General features: G+C 43.8%; 1 protein-coding gene across 11 annotated transcripts in view; it reads right to left on the reverse strand.

The window, feature by feature from the left end:
* Positions 1 to 16,545, reverse strand: part of C1H4orf33 (chromosome 1 C4orf33 homolog) — a 297,289-nt gene that overhangs the window by 74,829 nt on the left and 205,915 nt on the right. For 7 of the 11 annotated variants that reach the window (XM_056563541.1, XM_056563524.1, XM_056563521.1 and 4 more), the window contains exons 5-6: positions 10,430 to 10,629; positions 5,739 to 5,825 (exon numbers count right to left, since the gene is read on the reverse strand). In XM_056563541.1, the coding sequence (XP_056419516.1) occupies positions 5,739 to 5,825; positions 10,430 to 10,629 (287 nt within the window). Of the gene's footprint in view, positions 1 to 5,052; positions 5,228 to 5,738; positions 5,826 to 10,429; positions 10,630 to 16,545 lie in introns of those variants that run through there. The other 4 variants (XR_008890867.1, XR_008890868.1, XR_008890866.1 and 1 more) reach the window with 2 other exon arrangements.

Here is a 16,545-nt window from a genome sequence, read left to right on the forward strand (position 1 = left end):
TGCTATGGTATAGCATTGAATAGTGTATGCAATCAGAAGATTGCATGTAATAGTCTCCCATGGGGACAAAAAAATGGTGCATAAACAGTAAAAAAAAAGTTAATACATGTGAATTAACCCCTTCCATTCTAAAAGTTAAAATCACCCCCCTTTTTCCAAATTCCATATAAAAATATGTAAACATAATAAAAATAAACATATGTAGTATCGCTGCATGCGTAAATGTCCAAACTATAAAAATATATAAATTAAACCGCACGGTCAATGGTGTATACATTAAAAAATTCCAAAATTTTGTATTTTGGATCATTTTGTATACCCTAAAAAAAAATGTATAAAAAGCGATCAAAAAGTCCCATCAAAACAAAAATGGTACTGATAAAAAACTACAGACCACGGTGCAAACGAGCCCTCATATAGCCCCGTTTGCAGATAAATTAAAAAGTTATAGGGGTCAGGAGATGAAAATTTTAAACGTACTAATTTTGGTGCATGTAGTTATAATAAAATAAAAGTCGTAAAATAAAATAAAACCTACATAAATTGAGTATCCTTGTAATTGTATGCACCTACAGAATAAATATAAGGTGTCGTCTTTACCGAAAAATGCACTACGTAGAAATGGAAGCCGCTAAAAATTACAAAATCAATTTTGTCCCACAAATAATTTTTTTTTTGTATCGCCATAGATTTTGTGGTGATTACAAAGTAGAATTGGTAACTAATAAAACAAGTCCTCATATAGGTCTGTAGGTGGAAAACTGAAAGCGTTATGATTTTTAGAAGGTGAGGACGAAAAAACTGAAGTGGAAAAACGGAAAACCTCTGAATCCTTAAAGGAAAATTGTCAGCTTTCTTCCCCCGCACTAACCAGCGGTACGGGCTGGTAGTGCAGGGGATGCTGATCAGTTTCATGCTTACCGTGCCCGGATCCGCCGTGCTGTTCGGCCTTAATCTTCTATTTTCTGTATTTTCAAATGAGGTGCTAACTGGCACTCTGATGTCAGTGCCGAGCCACAGCGCCGCCCAGCTCATCAATATTCCTCCCCTCCCTCCGCCTTTCCCTCTTCTCCTCGCTTTGTACTGAAGAGAGAGGGGAGGAATATTGATGAGCTGGGCAGCGCTGTGGCCCGGCTCTGACGTCAGAGTGCCAGTAAGCACCTCATTTAAATATACAGAAAATAGAAGATTTTGCACACTGTCACTTTAAACATTAATAACTCTGGGATGCTTTTACCTTTCATTCTGATTCCGAGATTGTTTATTCGTGACATATTCTACTTTATGTCAGTGGTAAAATTTTCTCAATACTTGCATAATTTCTTGGTGAAAAATTCCAAAATTTGATGAAAAAATTGAAAATTTTGCATTATCTTTTTACTTTGAAGCTCTCTGCTTATAAGGAAAATGAATATTCCAAATAAATTATATATTGATTCACATATACAATATGTCTACTTTATGTTTGCATCATAAAGTTGACGTTTTTCCTTTTGGAAGACATCAGAGGGCTTCAAAGTATAACAGCAATTTTCCAATTTTTCACAAAATGTTCTGTTTTGAAGTGGATTTGAAGGGCCTTCATATTAGAAATACCCAACAAATGACCCCATTATAAAAACTGCACCCCTCAAAATATTTAAAATGACATTCAAAAGGTTTGTTAACCCTTTAGGGTTTCACAGGAATAGCAGCAAATTGAAGGAGAAAATTCAAAATCTTCATTTTTTTTACACTCGCATGTTCTTGTAGACCCAGATATTGAATTTTTACAAGGGGTAAAAGGAGAGAAATCTTCCAAAAATGTGTAACCCAATTTCTCTCGAGGAAGAAAATACCTCATATGTGTATGTCAAGGGTTCGGTGGGCTCAGTAGAGGGCTCAGAAGGGAAGGAGCGACAGTGGGATTCTGGAGAGTGAGTTTTTCTGAAATGGTTTTTGGGGGGCATGTCACATTTAGGAAGCCCCTATGGTGCCAGAACAGCAAAAAATAAAAAAAACACATGGCATACTATTTTGGAAATTACACCCCTCAAGGCACGTAACAAGGGGTCCAGGGAGCCTTAACACCCCACAGGTGTTTGAAGACTTTTCGTTAAAGTTGGATGTGTAAATGATTTTTAGTTTTTTTTCACTAAAATGCTAGTTTTCCCTCAAATACATTTTTTTTGCAAGGGATAATAGGATAAACTGCCCCCCCCCCAAAAATTTGTAACCCCATCTTTTATGAGTATGCAAATACCCCATGTTAGGACGTAAAATGCTTTGCGGGCGAACTATAATGCTCAGAAGAGAAGGAGTCACATTTGGCTTTTGAAAAGCAAATTTTGCTGAAATGGTTTTTTGGGGGCATGTCACATTTAGGAAGCCACTATGGTGCCAGGACAGCAAAAAAAAAAATACCCACATGGCATACTATTTTGGAAACTACACCCCTCAAGGCACGTAATAAGGGGTCCAGTGAGCCTTAACACCCCACAGATGTTTGACAACTTTTCCTTAAAGTTGGATGTGTAAATGATTATTTTTTTTTCACTAAAATGCTAGTTTTTCCTCAAATTGAACATTTTTACAAGGGGTAATAAGACAAAATGCCCCCCAAAATTTGTAACCCCATCTCTTCTGAGTATGGAAATACCCCATGTGTGGACGTCAAGTGCTCTGCTGGCGCACTACAATGCTCAGAAGAGAAGGAGCGCCATTGAGCTTTTGGGAAAAAAATAGTTTGGAATGGAAGTCAGGGGCCATGTGCGTTTACAAAGCCCCCCGTGGTGCCAGAACAGTGGACCCCCCACATGTGACCCCATTTTGGAAATTACACCCCTCACAGAATTTAATAAGGGGTGCAGTGAGTATTTACACCCCACTGGCGTTTGACAGATCTTTGGAACAGTGGGCTGTGCAAATGAAAAAATAAATTTTTCCTTTTCACGGACCACTGTTCCAAAAATCTGTCAGACACCTGTGGGGCATAAATGCTCACTGTACCCCTTATTATATTACATGAGGGGTGTAGTTTCCAAAATGGGGTCACATGTGGGTATTTATTTTTTTGCGTTTATGTCAGAACCGCTGTAAAATCAGCCACCCCTGTGCAAATCACCAATTTAGGCCTCAAATGTACATGGTGTGCTCTCACTCCTGAGCCTTGTTGTGCGCCCGCAGAGCATTTTACGCCCACATATGGGGTATTTCCGTATTTCCTGCTTGTGAAAATAAAAAGTATGGGGCAACACCAGCATGTTAGTGTAATTTTTATTTTATTTTTTTACACTAACAAGCTTGTGTAGCCCCCAACTTTTCCTTTTCATAAGGGGTAAAAGGAGAAAAAGCCCCCTAAAATTTGTAGTGCAATTTCTCCCGAGTACGGAAATACCCCATATGTGGCCCTAAACTGTTTCCTTGAAATACGACAGGGCTCCAAAGTGAGAGAGCGCCATGCGCATTTGAGGACTGATTGCATAGGGGTGGACATAGGGGTATTCTACGCCAGTGATTCCCAGACAGAGTGCCTCCATTGTTGTTTTGCAACAGCTGGAGGCTCCGTTTTGGAAACACTGCCATACAATACGTTTTTAATTTTTATAGGAGGGGACAGTGTACGGCGGTATAGGGGGGGGGACAGTTTACGGGGTTGTGTTTTACCCTTTATTATGTGTCAGTGTAGTGCAGTGTTTTTAGGGTACATTCGCACTGGCGTGTTACGGTGAGTTTCCCGCTAGGAGTTTGCGCTGCGGCAAAAATTTGCCGTAGCCCAAACTTGAAGCAGGAAACTTACTGTAAACCTGCCCGTGTGAATGTACCCTGTACGTTCACCTGGGGGGGGGGGGGGCAAACCTCCAACTGTTTCAAAACTACAACTCCCAGCATGTACTGACAGACCGTGCATGCTGGGAGTTGTACTTTTGCAACAGCTGGAGGCACACTGGTTGGAAAACCTTCAGTTAGGTTCTGTTACCTAACTCAGTATTTTCCAACCAGTGTGCCTCCAGCTGTTGCAAAACTACAACTCCCAGCATGTACTGATCGCCGAAGGGCATGCTGGGAGATGTAGTTATGCAATAGCTGGAGGTACACAACTACAACTTACCAGCATGTAAGTACAGCTGTTTGGGCATGCTAGGAGTTGTAGTTTTGCAAGATCTGGAGGAATATAGCTTAGAGATCACTGTATAGTGGTCTCTAACTGTAGCCCTCCAGCTGTTGCAAAACTACATATTCCAGCATGCCCAAACAGCTGTCTGGGCATGCTGGGAGTTGTAGTTTTGCAACATCTGGAGGGCTACAGTTAGAGACCACTGTATAATGGTCTCAAACTGTACCCTCCAGATGTTGCTAGGCAATTCACCGGCTTCCGTCGGATCCAGCCGCCCGACATCGCCACCCGCCGATCTCAGTCGTCTGCTGCCTCCGACGCCCGCCCGGATCGGTAAGTCGATCTTCGGCGCCCGTCCCCGTCGTTTCCCCATCCTGCCCCACCTATTGTGGGTGGGCAGGACGGAGAAAACGAAAGTTAACCCCCCCGCCCCCGATCTGCTATTGGTGGTCGCGTCTAGACCACCAATAGCAGGGATAGGAGGGGTGACACCCCTGCCACCTCACTCCTATCCCTTCAGAGGGATCGTAGGTGTCTTAGACAACTGCTATCCCCCTTATATTCCGGGTGGTCACCTGGTCACCATAGAGCCGTAATGACCCGGAATCGCGCAAATCGCAAATGTGAATTCACTTGCGATTTGCCGCGATCGCCAACATGGGGGGTCTAATGACCCCCCCTAGGCGTTTGCACGGGATGCCTGCTAAATGATTTCAGCAGGCATCCCGGTCCGATCCCCGCCCGGCGGGGACCGGAATTCTCCATGACGTACGCGTACGTCATGGGTCCTTAAGTACCAGGGTGTCATGACGTACGCGTACGTCAAGGTCCTTAAGGGGTTAACACCCTAAAGCTAATACAATCCATACCAGGAGAACTCCTATTCTGCCAGTCAGTCAGTGTTTAAAATAACTATAAATTATGGTGTTTTAAAGATAATTTTTTTTTCTGATTACCCCTGCATGACTTCCGTTACCAGCCTTGGTTAGTCTGACAATGTCCACTTTACATCAGAATCTCCAGTTCATCACTTGGTCCTCAGTGGTATGATTCACCTAAACGCTCAGTTGTTGTTGCTCTTAGAAACCATCTCTCTGAAGCATCAAAGAAACTTTCTTGGTTTCACCTATGCTATACCAAATAAAAATCATTGGAAAGATGGTTCACATAGGTAAATTTTGCATTTTGGTATAACAGAAATGAAACCATTATTGTATTCACATAGGAAACATATAATTAACAGTGGTTTATCAATTTCCTTTTAATAAACAAAAATAATGGAGCTACCAAATTCATTTTGATTTTGAAATTGGTACTTTTTATTGATACACCGTTCCTTTAAATAAACAGTATTATGAGACTATAAAAGAAAGTTTCCAAGCAGTAAATATTCCTGACATATAACATCAGGTTTGCCAATTGGGAAAAAATCTCCCAACTGAAGCAAGGTGATAAGTTGATGTGATTGTTTTTCTACAGCTTGAGGATTTTAATACAGAACTCTCCGAGACTGTAATAAAAAGTATAACAACATTTCAGTGCTATGCTCTACTGTGATGTTCACTGCTGATATTTAAAAGGAACCTGATTTGAATAATTAGAAGACATTTAAAGTATAAGCGTAGGTGTGCAGACAAGTTACATTTTCCAGAGGCTGGATGCAGGCGTTTTCCATTCTTCACCCATCAACACATTGCAGTTAAAAGATCTGAAATACTCCAACCGGTGACTATAAAATAAAGAGAACACGGTTTACATTTTATTAAATATATAAGTTATTTCTCTTGTTCCATACAGCTGTGATTTCATTTACAATGTAGATGAGGCTGTTTGAAGAATGTGGCACATGAGATCCATTTTACATCCTAAATGATTAATACTTGATTAGTCTTGATATGTCGGTCTTTATGAATATTTTCAGAGGTACCAGGGGACAATTTGTAGACAAAAAAATAAGAGACAGACCTAAGGAAGATGATAAGTATAATAATCAAGGTTACCAAGCATCTGGGAAAGGTGTGTGTGAGTGAGGGGGTTTTGGGGGGGGGGGGGGGGGGGAGGCGCAGCTGGGACCACCCAAGTGACCTTACACCTCTTTTTCTAATGCTACAGTAAAGCACTAGAGATGAGCGAACTTACAGTGATTCGATTTGTCACAAACTTCTCGGCTGGGCAGTTTAGCCTGCATAAATTAGTTCAGCTTTCAGGTGCTCCAATGGGCTGGAGACTCTCTCCTAAGACTGAATCCACCTTTTCCAGCCCACCATAGCAACTGAAAGCTGAACTAATTTATGCAGGCTAAAGTCAGCAACTGCTGAGCCGAGAAGTTTGTGAGGAATCGAATCACTGTAACTTCGTTCATCTCTATAAAGCACAGTAGTCTTTATCTATTTTATGCTCCCTATTGTTCGGGTAGCATGTAACTTTTTAAATGTCATGAATTACATGAATATGAATGTACAGTGGTCCCTCAACATACGATGGTAATTTGTTTCAAACGACCCATCGTTTATCGAATCCATCGTATGTTGAGGGATCCGTGCAATGTAAAGTATAGGAAGCTGTACTTACCTGTCCCCGCCGCTCCGCACCAGGTCCTCATCGCTCCCGCTGCTGTTGCAGGGGCTCCCGATGCTGTCCCGCTGCTCCGGTGTCTTCTTCGCGATCCTCCGGTGTCTTGCGCATCTTCTGCAGGGTCCGGGCCTCGCTTTCCGGTGACGTTATTACGCTGCTGCGCCGGCGCGGCGTGCGTAGTGACGTAATAACGACGCCGGAAAGCAAGGCCCGGACCCTGGAGAAGATGCGCAAGACACCGGAGGATCGCGAAGTGGACCCGGAGCAGCGGGGATAGGTAAGTAAACCTGCCAGGGATGCTTAAACTGCTATCCGACAGCAACTTAAGCATTTTGCGCTGTCGGATAGCAGTTAATGCGATGGCCCCGACATATAAAAGCATCGTATGTCGATGTTGACATCGACATGCGATGGCCTCTGAGAGGTCATCGTATGTCGATTTTATCATATGTCGGGGCCATTGTAGGTTGGGGGGTTACTGTATATTTGAGTTTTAAATACTGGTAATGTAAATAACTATACAATATTTGTAGTTGCGTGTTGTGATATTATTGTATACAGTATTTTCAAACTTCATGTTTAAATATTTACCTGTCAATGATGGTAAAAGACAAGTAAAACATTATAATGTAAAACATTTTACTATTTTTTGCCAAACTTCCAACATGAAATGATTATTTGATAAATAGCGCAAAGTAAGATAAAGAAGTACATGGGTACATATACCCATTGAGAAAATAATAATATTAATAATGCTTCCAGATACAAATATTAGATTGCTGTAAAAATCTGCATGAAGATATGTAAGTACGGGTATGCTCTGATTAGACAATGGGTCTTGCCACAAGAGGGCATAAAACTGCTTCTTCCACTGTCCTATATACAGGTTTTTAGTTCTTAGACATTTTGCCCAGTTGACAGACTCTGATGGCATCCATCATTGAACTTAGAGATGTAGGATAGTTGTTTCAACAAATTGCCTGCAATCTAGTAGTGAATTTAAATCGAGAAAAAAAACAGACATGGTCACACATCTACAACATGCACAATGATCTAAGGCTTTTCAGCAAAATGTATTAAACTAACACGTCGTCAGTGTACTTAATGAAGTGCAAGCCCGCTAGCCATGTCACGGCCACCTGTAAGTAGCGGGTGCCTAACATCTCTAGCATAAAATGGTGATGCACCGAGAGGTGACCTCCCCCGCTGCAACACAAGTGCCCACAGGGGGAATGTCCCAAATGGCAGAGCAGCCCCAGTGCCACCCGACCAGACCCCGGGCCTCCCCTCAGACACGGTGCTTATGCAGCAATGGACCAGTATGAACAAGTGACAAAGCTCACTTATCACGCACTCCCAGTCAAAGACTGGGAGACCATCAGAAAGAATAGGGCCCTTTGCAGCTTCCTGCCAATGTATATAGGCCTCGGCTGAGGGGCTTGGCTGAGGGCCAAGTAAAAACAAAAAAAGAGGTGGATAGAAAACACAAAGTGAATTCAAACAGAGAAAAAAGACCAGACATGGTCACACATCTACAACATGCACAATGATCTAAGGCTTCTCAGCAAAATGTATTAAATGTATTAACTTTTATTAAACTTTACATTTATTGGCAGGAAGCTGCAAAGGGCCCTATTTTTTCTGGCAGTCTCCCAGTCTTTGACTGGGAGCACATGGTAAGTTAGCTTTGTCACCTGTTCACACTGGTGCTGCGCTGTGCAGCGTCCATTGCTGTTGCAGCGCCGATTCTGTGGGGAGGTGCGGCCCAGGATCTAGTCTGGCAGTACTGGGGCTACTCTGCCAGTGGTTAGTTCCCCCTGTGGGCACTGGTGTTGGGGCGGGGGTGGTCGCCGCTCAGTGCTTCGCCATTTTATGATAGGGATGTTAGGGACCCACTTCTTACAGGTGGCTGTGACGTGGCTAGCGGGCCTGCACTTCATGATCATCACTTACGACCTGTTAGTTTAATAAATTATGCTAAGAAGCCTTAGATCATAGTGTATTTTGTAGATGTGCGACCATGTCTGTTTTTTTCTCTATTCTGAAATCACTCTGCCTGCAATCTAGGCTGTGTGGACCAAGCTGCTATGTGTTTGGGGCAGTGGTTATGTTATAGAATGGCGGACAGGCTCCTGATGGCTCAGAAATCAGAAAGATCACCAATTGCGAGGATCGTTTTATTTTTAGACATACACAAGCTGCTCCCACAGTTTACATAAGCAGTCGGTCGTCCCTAGTAGTGATAATAGACACAATAACAGCTCAGCGATATGGGCGGGACATCCTGCAGCCACTTGTTGCCTCCCATGGCAGGGATCCCAACTGGCATTGTTCACCAGGATAATACTTGCCAACATCCCATTAGAGTTTCCTAGCAATGTCTTTGCCAGATAGCAACACTTCCTTGGCATGCTCAATTGCAAAATGAATGGCCAATCGGGCATTTATGGTGAGCCACCTTTGGCAGCATACGAATGTGTAAGATCTACAGGCCAAGCTGCAACATCTGTGCTGCAGGATGCCATACAGAACATACATGCCTCCATGCCCAGCCATATCTTGTGTTTCCAGTTTTAAATCCTCTTTCATTGTACAGTTTTCCACAATAAACTTATCATTTTGTTCTAATAATGCAATCATGTACATATATCATCATTACATTCACATACATAAAGTTTTATTCAATTCCAACAACTCCTTGGTGCATATTTTTTTTATTTATTTTTTTGTCAATGAATGTAATTTGACTATTGCCAGGTTATTTGAGATAAACTCATTGCTATGATAAGAGACATCATCACATGGCTAAACTGACAATAAGAGGAGACAAAGAGGCTTAGCGATACTAAAGGATCACTATTTCTTTGTCTCTTGAATGTGTTCATAAAGACATAGCTAATGCAAAGCTCTATATACTTAGTTTGCTGTGAGGATCTAAGATTTCCCCATTGACAACACAATAAAGCATCTGTTGCAGGAACATTATTTACCACCTCGTATCCCTGCTATGTACACCATGAGTGAGGATGTAAAAGACACTTACACAAATTATTTGTAGCGGTACAATTATCACATTGCTGCTTCACACCCTTCACTACGTGCAAAATATATAGCTGGTTCCTAAATCTGTAGCTAGAAGGTGTTACTCTTCCCAGCAAATTATTTCATTTACATTGTGACTACTGCAAACAGCTTTATCAAAAGTCTCCAATCAGTGATCAAAGCCTTAAATGGGCACTGTCAGATACAAAACCTTTTTATATGTTGTACATACTGGCAAAACATTAACCTTTCTAATATACTTCATAAGAAAATTTTATTTTATAGAAATCAAGGCTTATAAAATCACGGCTTTGTCCAAGCTGAAGCACAGGCATGGACAAAGTCCAGTAAGTGAGGGTGGCTAGACCGGAGAGAGCAGAGAGGAGTCCTATCAGACAGGAGAGAGCACAGAGGAGTGCCAGCCCACATCCCTTACTGGATTTTGTCCATGCCTGCGCTTCAGTTTGGACAAGGCCATGATTTTATAAGCCATGATTTATATAAAAAGGAAATAAGATTTCTTATGAAGAATATTAGAAAGGTAAATGTTTTCCCAAGATGTACAACACATAAAAAGTTTTTGAATCTGACAGTCCCCATTTAAACATAGCTGTATTTCACGTGCCATGCCATTTGTTTCCCTTGTCACTTGTATTGCTTTTTCACTCCTTTTCACATAAGAAAACAGGTGTATTGATCAATGTTTGGAACACTTACAAGTCAGGTTGCTGTCCTTCTAGTACTTCATTTTCAGGAATAGGATAAAGTGCCTCGTATGTTCTCTTTAGCCCAGAGCCATGAATTGCATAAGCATTAAATCGGTCTACTGAAGGGGGAAAGTATTCCCATGGAATAAGTGCTCTACCTTTCCAAGTCTCCTGAGATATGGATGCTTTAAAGGACAATGGTAGACAATCCTGTACAAAGAATTAATATAGGATGTTATATAGCTATTATACACTCCAGGTCACAAAAGTGTTAAAGGAACAATGGCATGCTTTACTACTACATATGCCCTGAACAGGAGAGCTTGAAGGACAAATTCTCAGTCTGACAAAGACAAATGTAACATGTTAGTACACTCTGCTGTTGAGTGGACAGCCCCATCCATATATTGTTATATGCTTTTGTTTCTGGGAATATAACATATACTTGTAACACTCACGTTTCTGAAGACAGGAACCCCGGTGGATGTGGATCCACTGGACCTGTGTGGCAGATGACTCGGACCATACCAGGGAGCGGAGTCTAAGGTGCTGCTGGTTTTCACCAGATCCCGCCGCAAAGCGGGATGGACTTGCTGCTACAGGCGCCACCCAGGTCGCTACTCCTGGCACGGCTCGACCACACAGGTGGCTGAGAAGATGCAAGGCACAGGAGGGATAAAGCAACTCGTAGTCTGGATAGCAGAAGGTCAGGGCAGGCGGCACAGTAGCGTAGTCAAAGCAAAGCAGGAGTTCAGTAAGCAGGCGGCAGAGGAGCAAGGTCAAGTCACAAGAGCAAGAGATCTGATACACGGCAAGGCAATACAGAGGAACGCTTTCTCAAAGGCACAAGGCAACAAAGATACGGCAGGGAAATGATGAGGGTGGAGGAATTTATAAATGAGCCACAGGTGGATTACACTAATGAGCGTACTGGCCCTTTAAATCTTAAAGCCCCGGCGCGCGCATGCCCTAGGGGACGGGGACAAGCACGCCGGAGCAGAGAGGCAGAGGCAGGAGAAACACACAGGGAGTGACGGACTGGGGATCGCATGCGGGCACGTTCCGCAATGCGAGTCCCAGCCCCGTCGGCAGCAGAAGGTAAGGGGACAATGCGCTCATGGCCAGCGTGTGTGGCCGGAGCGCATAACATAACAGTACCCCCCCCCCCCCCACTTTGTCTCCCCCTCCTTTTATGAGAGGGAAAACTCCTGAGAAGGTCACGGTCCAGGATATTCTCCTCAGGCTCCCACGATCTCTCCTCAGGACAGTAACCCTCCCAGTCGACCAAAACATTTTTTTACCTCTCACAGTTTTTGCAGCAAGAATCTGTTTAACCTTGTAGACATCAGATGAGCTGGAGACCGGTGTTGGGACAAGATTCTTCTGAGAAAACCAATTTATGACAAGAGGCTTGAGGAGAGAGACGTGGAAGAAATTGGGAATACGTAACATAGCAGGTAGACGGAGTTTGTGGGAGACAGGATTGATCTTTTGTAGAATCTGGAAAGGACCAAGGTAGCGGGGACCAAACTTGGAACAGGAGATCTTGAAGCAAATGTACTTGGATGAAAGCCACACCATGTCACCAGGAGAGAAGGACGGAGGAGGTCTTCTACCTTTATCCGCTTGCGCCTTCATGCGTGAAGAAGCCTGGGACAACAACTGTCGGGTCTGTTGCCAGATGGTGAAGTCACGGACCAGCTCATCAACATCAGGCACACCGGAGGAGACTGGGAGAGGAAGAGGCGTACGGAGATGGAGTCCATAGACAACAAAAAATGGGGACGACCCCGTGGACTCGGAATCCTTAAGATTATATGAGAATTCATCGAAGGGGAGAAGGTCGACCCAATCATCTTGGCAAGCTGAAACAAAATGCTGAAGATAAGTCTCAAGGATTTTATTAACCCTCTCCACCTGACCGTTGAACTGCGGGTGGTAGTCCAGATTGATGTTCAGACGGTTACAAAGGGCTCACCAGAACTTAGAGACAAACTGCACACCTCGATCCGAAACGATATGCTGAGGAAGACCATGGAAACGAAAGAAATGCAACAAGAAGTACTTCACCAGCTGCGGGGCAGAAGGAAGACCTGGTAGAAGAATGAAATGAGCCATCTTGGAAAACCAATCTACAACGACCCAGATGACAGTGTCATTATGAGAAGGTGGCAAATCGGTGATGAAATCCATGGCCATATGGGACCAGGGAGTCTCTGGAATGGGTAAAGGCTGCAAGAGTCCTGCAGGTCTTTGTCGAGGAGTTTTGTCACGGGCACATGTTACACAGGACCGAACAAAATCAGAAACATCACGTTCAAGATGGGGACACCAGTAGTGCCGGGAGATAAGAAGTAGAGTCTTTCGTATTCAGGAATGTCCTGCTGTCAAGGAAGAATGACCCCATTTCGGGACCTTGCGTCTCAATCTGGCGGGCACAAAGGATTTTCCCGGAGAAACTTGCTGAATCTCGGCAGGAGCGGCAGGAATCAAACGGAGGAATAATATGCCTAGGCGTGGAGTCCAAACCAATGACGTCAGAGGACCTGGAGAGAGCATCAGCCCTGATGTTCTTGTCTGCTGGACGGAAGTGAATGAAGAAGTTGAACCTAGGAAAGAACAGAGACCATCTTGCCTGGCGGGGGTTCAAACACTGAGCAGACTGGAGGTATAGAAGATTCTTATGACCGGACTAGATGTTTACCGGATAAGAAGAACCTTCCAATAAATGTCGTCATTCCTCCAAAGCTAGCTTGATAGCGAGGAGTTCACAATCTCCAATGGAGTAATTCCTCTCAGCAGGACAGAATGTCTTGGAGAAGAACCCACAAGTTACACTCTTGCCCTTGGTGTTTTTCTGAGTGAGAACGGCACCCGCTCCAATAGATGAGGCATCAACCTTCAAAGCAAAGGGCCTCTCTGGATCAGGTCTTGTAAGCATGGTCGCAGAGGCAAATGCAGATTTTAAACGGGAAATGGCCTCTTCAGCCTCTTGAGGCCAAGATTTAGGATTAGATGCCTTTTTAGTGAGAGCCACAATAGGAGTAACCAAGGATGAAAAATGTGGGATAAACTGACGATAATAGGTAGCGAATCCCAGAAAGTGTTGAATAGCATGTAGGCCAGACGGACGAGGCCAATCCAATACTGCAGACAACTTATCTGGATCCATCTGCAGGCCCTGATGAGAAACAAAGTAGCCAAGAAACGGAAGACTAGATATCTCGAACAGGCATTTCTACAGTTTGGCGTAGAGATGGATGATTCTTCCAAAGTCGATGAACAACCAGACAAACATGAGTACAATGCTCCCCAAGGTTGGAAGAGAAGATCAGGATGTCATCTAGGTATACGACAACAAAGGTGTAGAGAAGATCACAGAAGATATCATTAATGAACTCTTGAAAAATGGCTGGAGCATTACAGAGACCAAAAGGCATTACAAGATACTCAAAATGTCAGTCACGAGTATTGAAGGCCGTTTTCCATTCATCTCCCTTGCGGATACGAATGAGGTTATACGCACCGCGTAAGTCCAACTTGGAGAAGACACCATGGCACCATGTAGGCGTTCAAAAAGTTCTGAGATAAGAGGTAGAGGGAAACGGTTCTTGACTGTGATTTTGATAAGTCCAATGTAGTCAATGCATGGAGGGAGTGAGCCATCCTTCTTCCATACAAAGAAGAAACCTGCTCCAGCAGGAGAAGAGGACTTACGGATAAATCCCTTTTGGAGATTCTCCTGGATATAATCAGCCATGGCTTTGGTCTTAGGAACTGATAGAGGGTATATCCTCCCACGAAGAGCAGTAGTACCAGGCAGAAGATCAATAGGGCAGTCGTAAGGACGATGTGGAGGCAGAGACTCAGCCTGTTTCTTGCAGAAAACGTCAGATAAATCTTGGTAAGGTGGCGGCAGGCCAGGTAAAGGAGTAAAACGAGAAACAACTTTATGCAGAACAGGTTGGAGGCAAAAATGTTGATAGAATTGTCCCCAGCGAATTATTTCTCCAGTTCTCCAATCCAGTTGCGGGGAATGGCGTTGCCGCCAAGGAAGGCCAAGAAGAATCTCAGAAGTACAGTGTGGCAGAACATAGAATTCAATCTTTTCTTTATGCGATACTCCCATTTGCATGACGAGAGATTCAGTCCGGAAGTGAACCTTACAGTCCAGATTTTGTCCATTAACAGAGGAGATGAACAAGGGCTTGGCAAGCCGAGTAAGGGGAAGATGATACTTGTGGACTAAAGCTGCATCTATAAAGTCACCTGCTGATCCAGGATCCAAAAATGCTGTAGCGCTTGGCTGAAGCGAAGACTTGTACAGGAATGGTTAGGCATGGAGAGGTAGTATTCACAGCCAGGGACACCTCTCCCACGTACCCTAGGTGTGGGCGAACTGTGCAGTCCTTGAGAAAGTGCTCCGGGCTAGCACAATACAAACACAAATTCTCATTGCGTCGTTGCGACCTCTCCTGTTGAGTAAGACGAGAAAGATCTCCTTGTATAACTTCTTAGGCAAGTGGCGCAAGAAACTGAAGTGGTGGACATTGAAACACGGGTGTCAGGGGGGCAGATTCCCTCTCTATGCGCAATTCCTCCTGTCTCTCAGCAAAACGCACATTAATGCGTGTGGCCAAGTGGATAAGTTCTGTCAAAGAACATGGAAGCTCAAGTGCTGCATCTTTAATCCTGCTTGACAATCCTTATTTGAATGTGGCACACAAGGCCTCATCATTCCATGCAAGTTCAGAGGCTAGAATGCGGAATTGAACCGCGTAGTCACCAACGGTAGAATTCCCTTGACAGAGTTTCAGCAACGCCGTCTCAGCTGAAGAGGCACGTGTGGGTTCCTCAAAGACACTGAGAAATTCTGCCAAGAATGCCAACAAATTGGAGGATACTGGATCACCATGGTCCCAAAAGGGTGTAGCCCAAGCCAGGGCTTTTCCGGACAGTAGACTAATGACAAAGGCCGACTTACTACGTTTCGTCGGAAACAGTTCAGACATGAGCTCATTTTTGATTCGTATGCGGTTTCCTGACCGGACCTAAAACCGTAGTATACTTCGGTTTTAGGTCCAGTCACAAAACCGGATATGGGTCAAAAATGAGCCGACTGGAGTCACCATTTGACTCCGGTCGGCTCATTAAAGTAAATGGAGTCAAGCGCTGGTCCGGCTGGGGTACGGGAGAGCCCGGTTTGCCCCTCCTCCAGCCGGATTTGGCACCCGTAATGTAAATGCATCCTAAAACTGTAATTTTAGTTTTTTCCCAGGAGGGTTATTTCACAGTCAGCAAAGAAGGGAGAGACGTGTTTTGTGTCGGCACTACAGGCACTACTTATAGAAAACAGTGACACATCTAAATGATCCAATGAATGATCGCAGTGGTGCTCAGTGGTAAAAGTAGATAGAGCATATCATAATCCCCTAGACATGGAAGTACAAATATTTCCAAGCTTTAATTTAATTCTGTGCTGGTACAAAAAATGGAGATTCCTGAACACAAGGAATGGCTGTTGCCTTGGCACTCCTCATGTCCAGGAATTTCTATTTTATGTAATTACACTGAATTGAAATAAAGTTTTTATAAATTCTATGGTGAGTGCTGTGAAGATTTACTTCTATATAAATGATTAGTATGCAAACTTACTGTGCCCAGCACAGTTGCGACCTCTCCTGTTGAGTAAGACGAGAAAGATCTCCTTGTATAACTTCTTAGGCAAGTGGCGCAAGAAACTGAAGTGGTGGACATTGAAACACGGGTGTCAGGGGGGCAGATTCCCTCTCTATGCGCAATTCCTCCTGTCTCTCAGCAAAACGCACATTAATGCGTGTGGCCAAGTGGATAAGTTCTGTCAAAGAACATGGAAGCTCAAGTGCTGCATCTTTAATCCTGCTTGACAATCCTTATTTGAATGTGGCACACAAGGCCTCATCATTCCATGCAAGTTCAGAGGCTAGAATGCGGAATTGAACCGCGTAGTCACCAACGGTAGAATTCCCTTGACAGAGTTTCAGCAACGCCGTCTCAGCTGAAGAGGCACGTGTGGGTTCCTCAAAGACACTGAGAAATTCTGCCAAGAATGCCAACAAATTGGAGGATACTGGATCACCATGGTCC

Source organism: Hyla sarda, chromosome 1 (genome assembly GCF_029499605.1).
Source record: "Hyla sarda isolate aHylSar1 chromosome 1, aHylSar1.hap1, whole genome shotgun sequence".
NCBI classification, from domain to species: Eukaryota; Metazoa; Chordata; class Amphibia; order Anura; family Hylidae; genus Hyla; species Hyla sarda.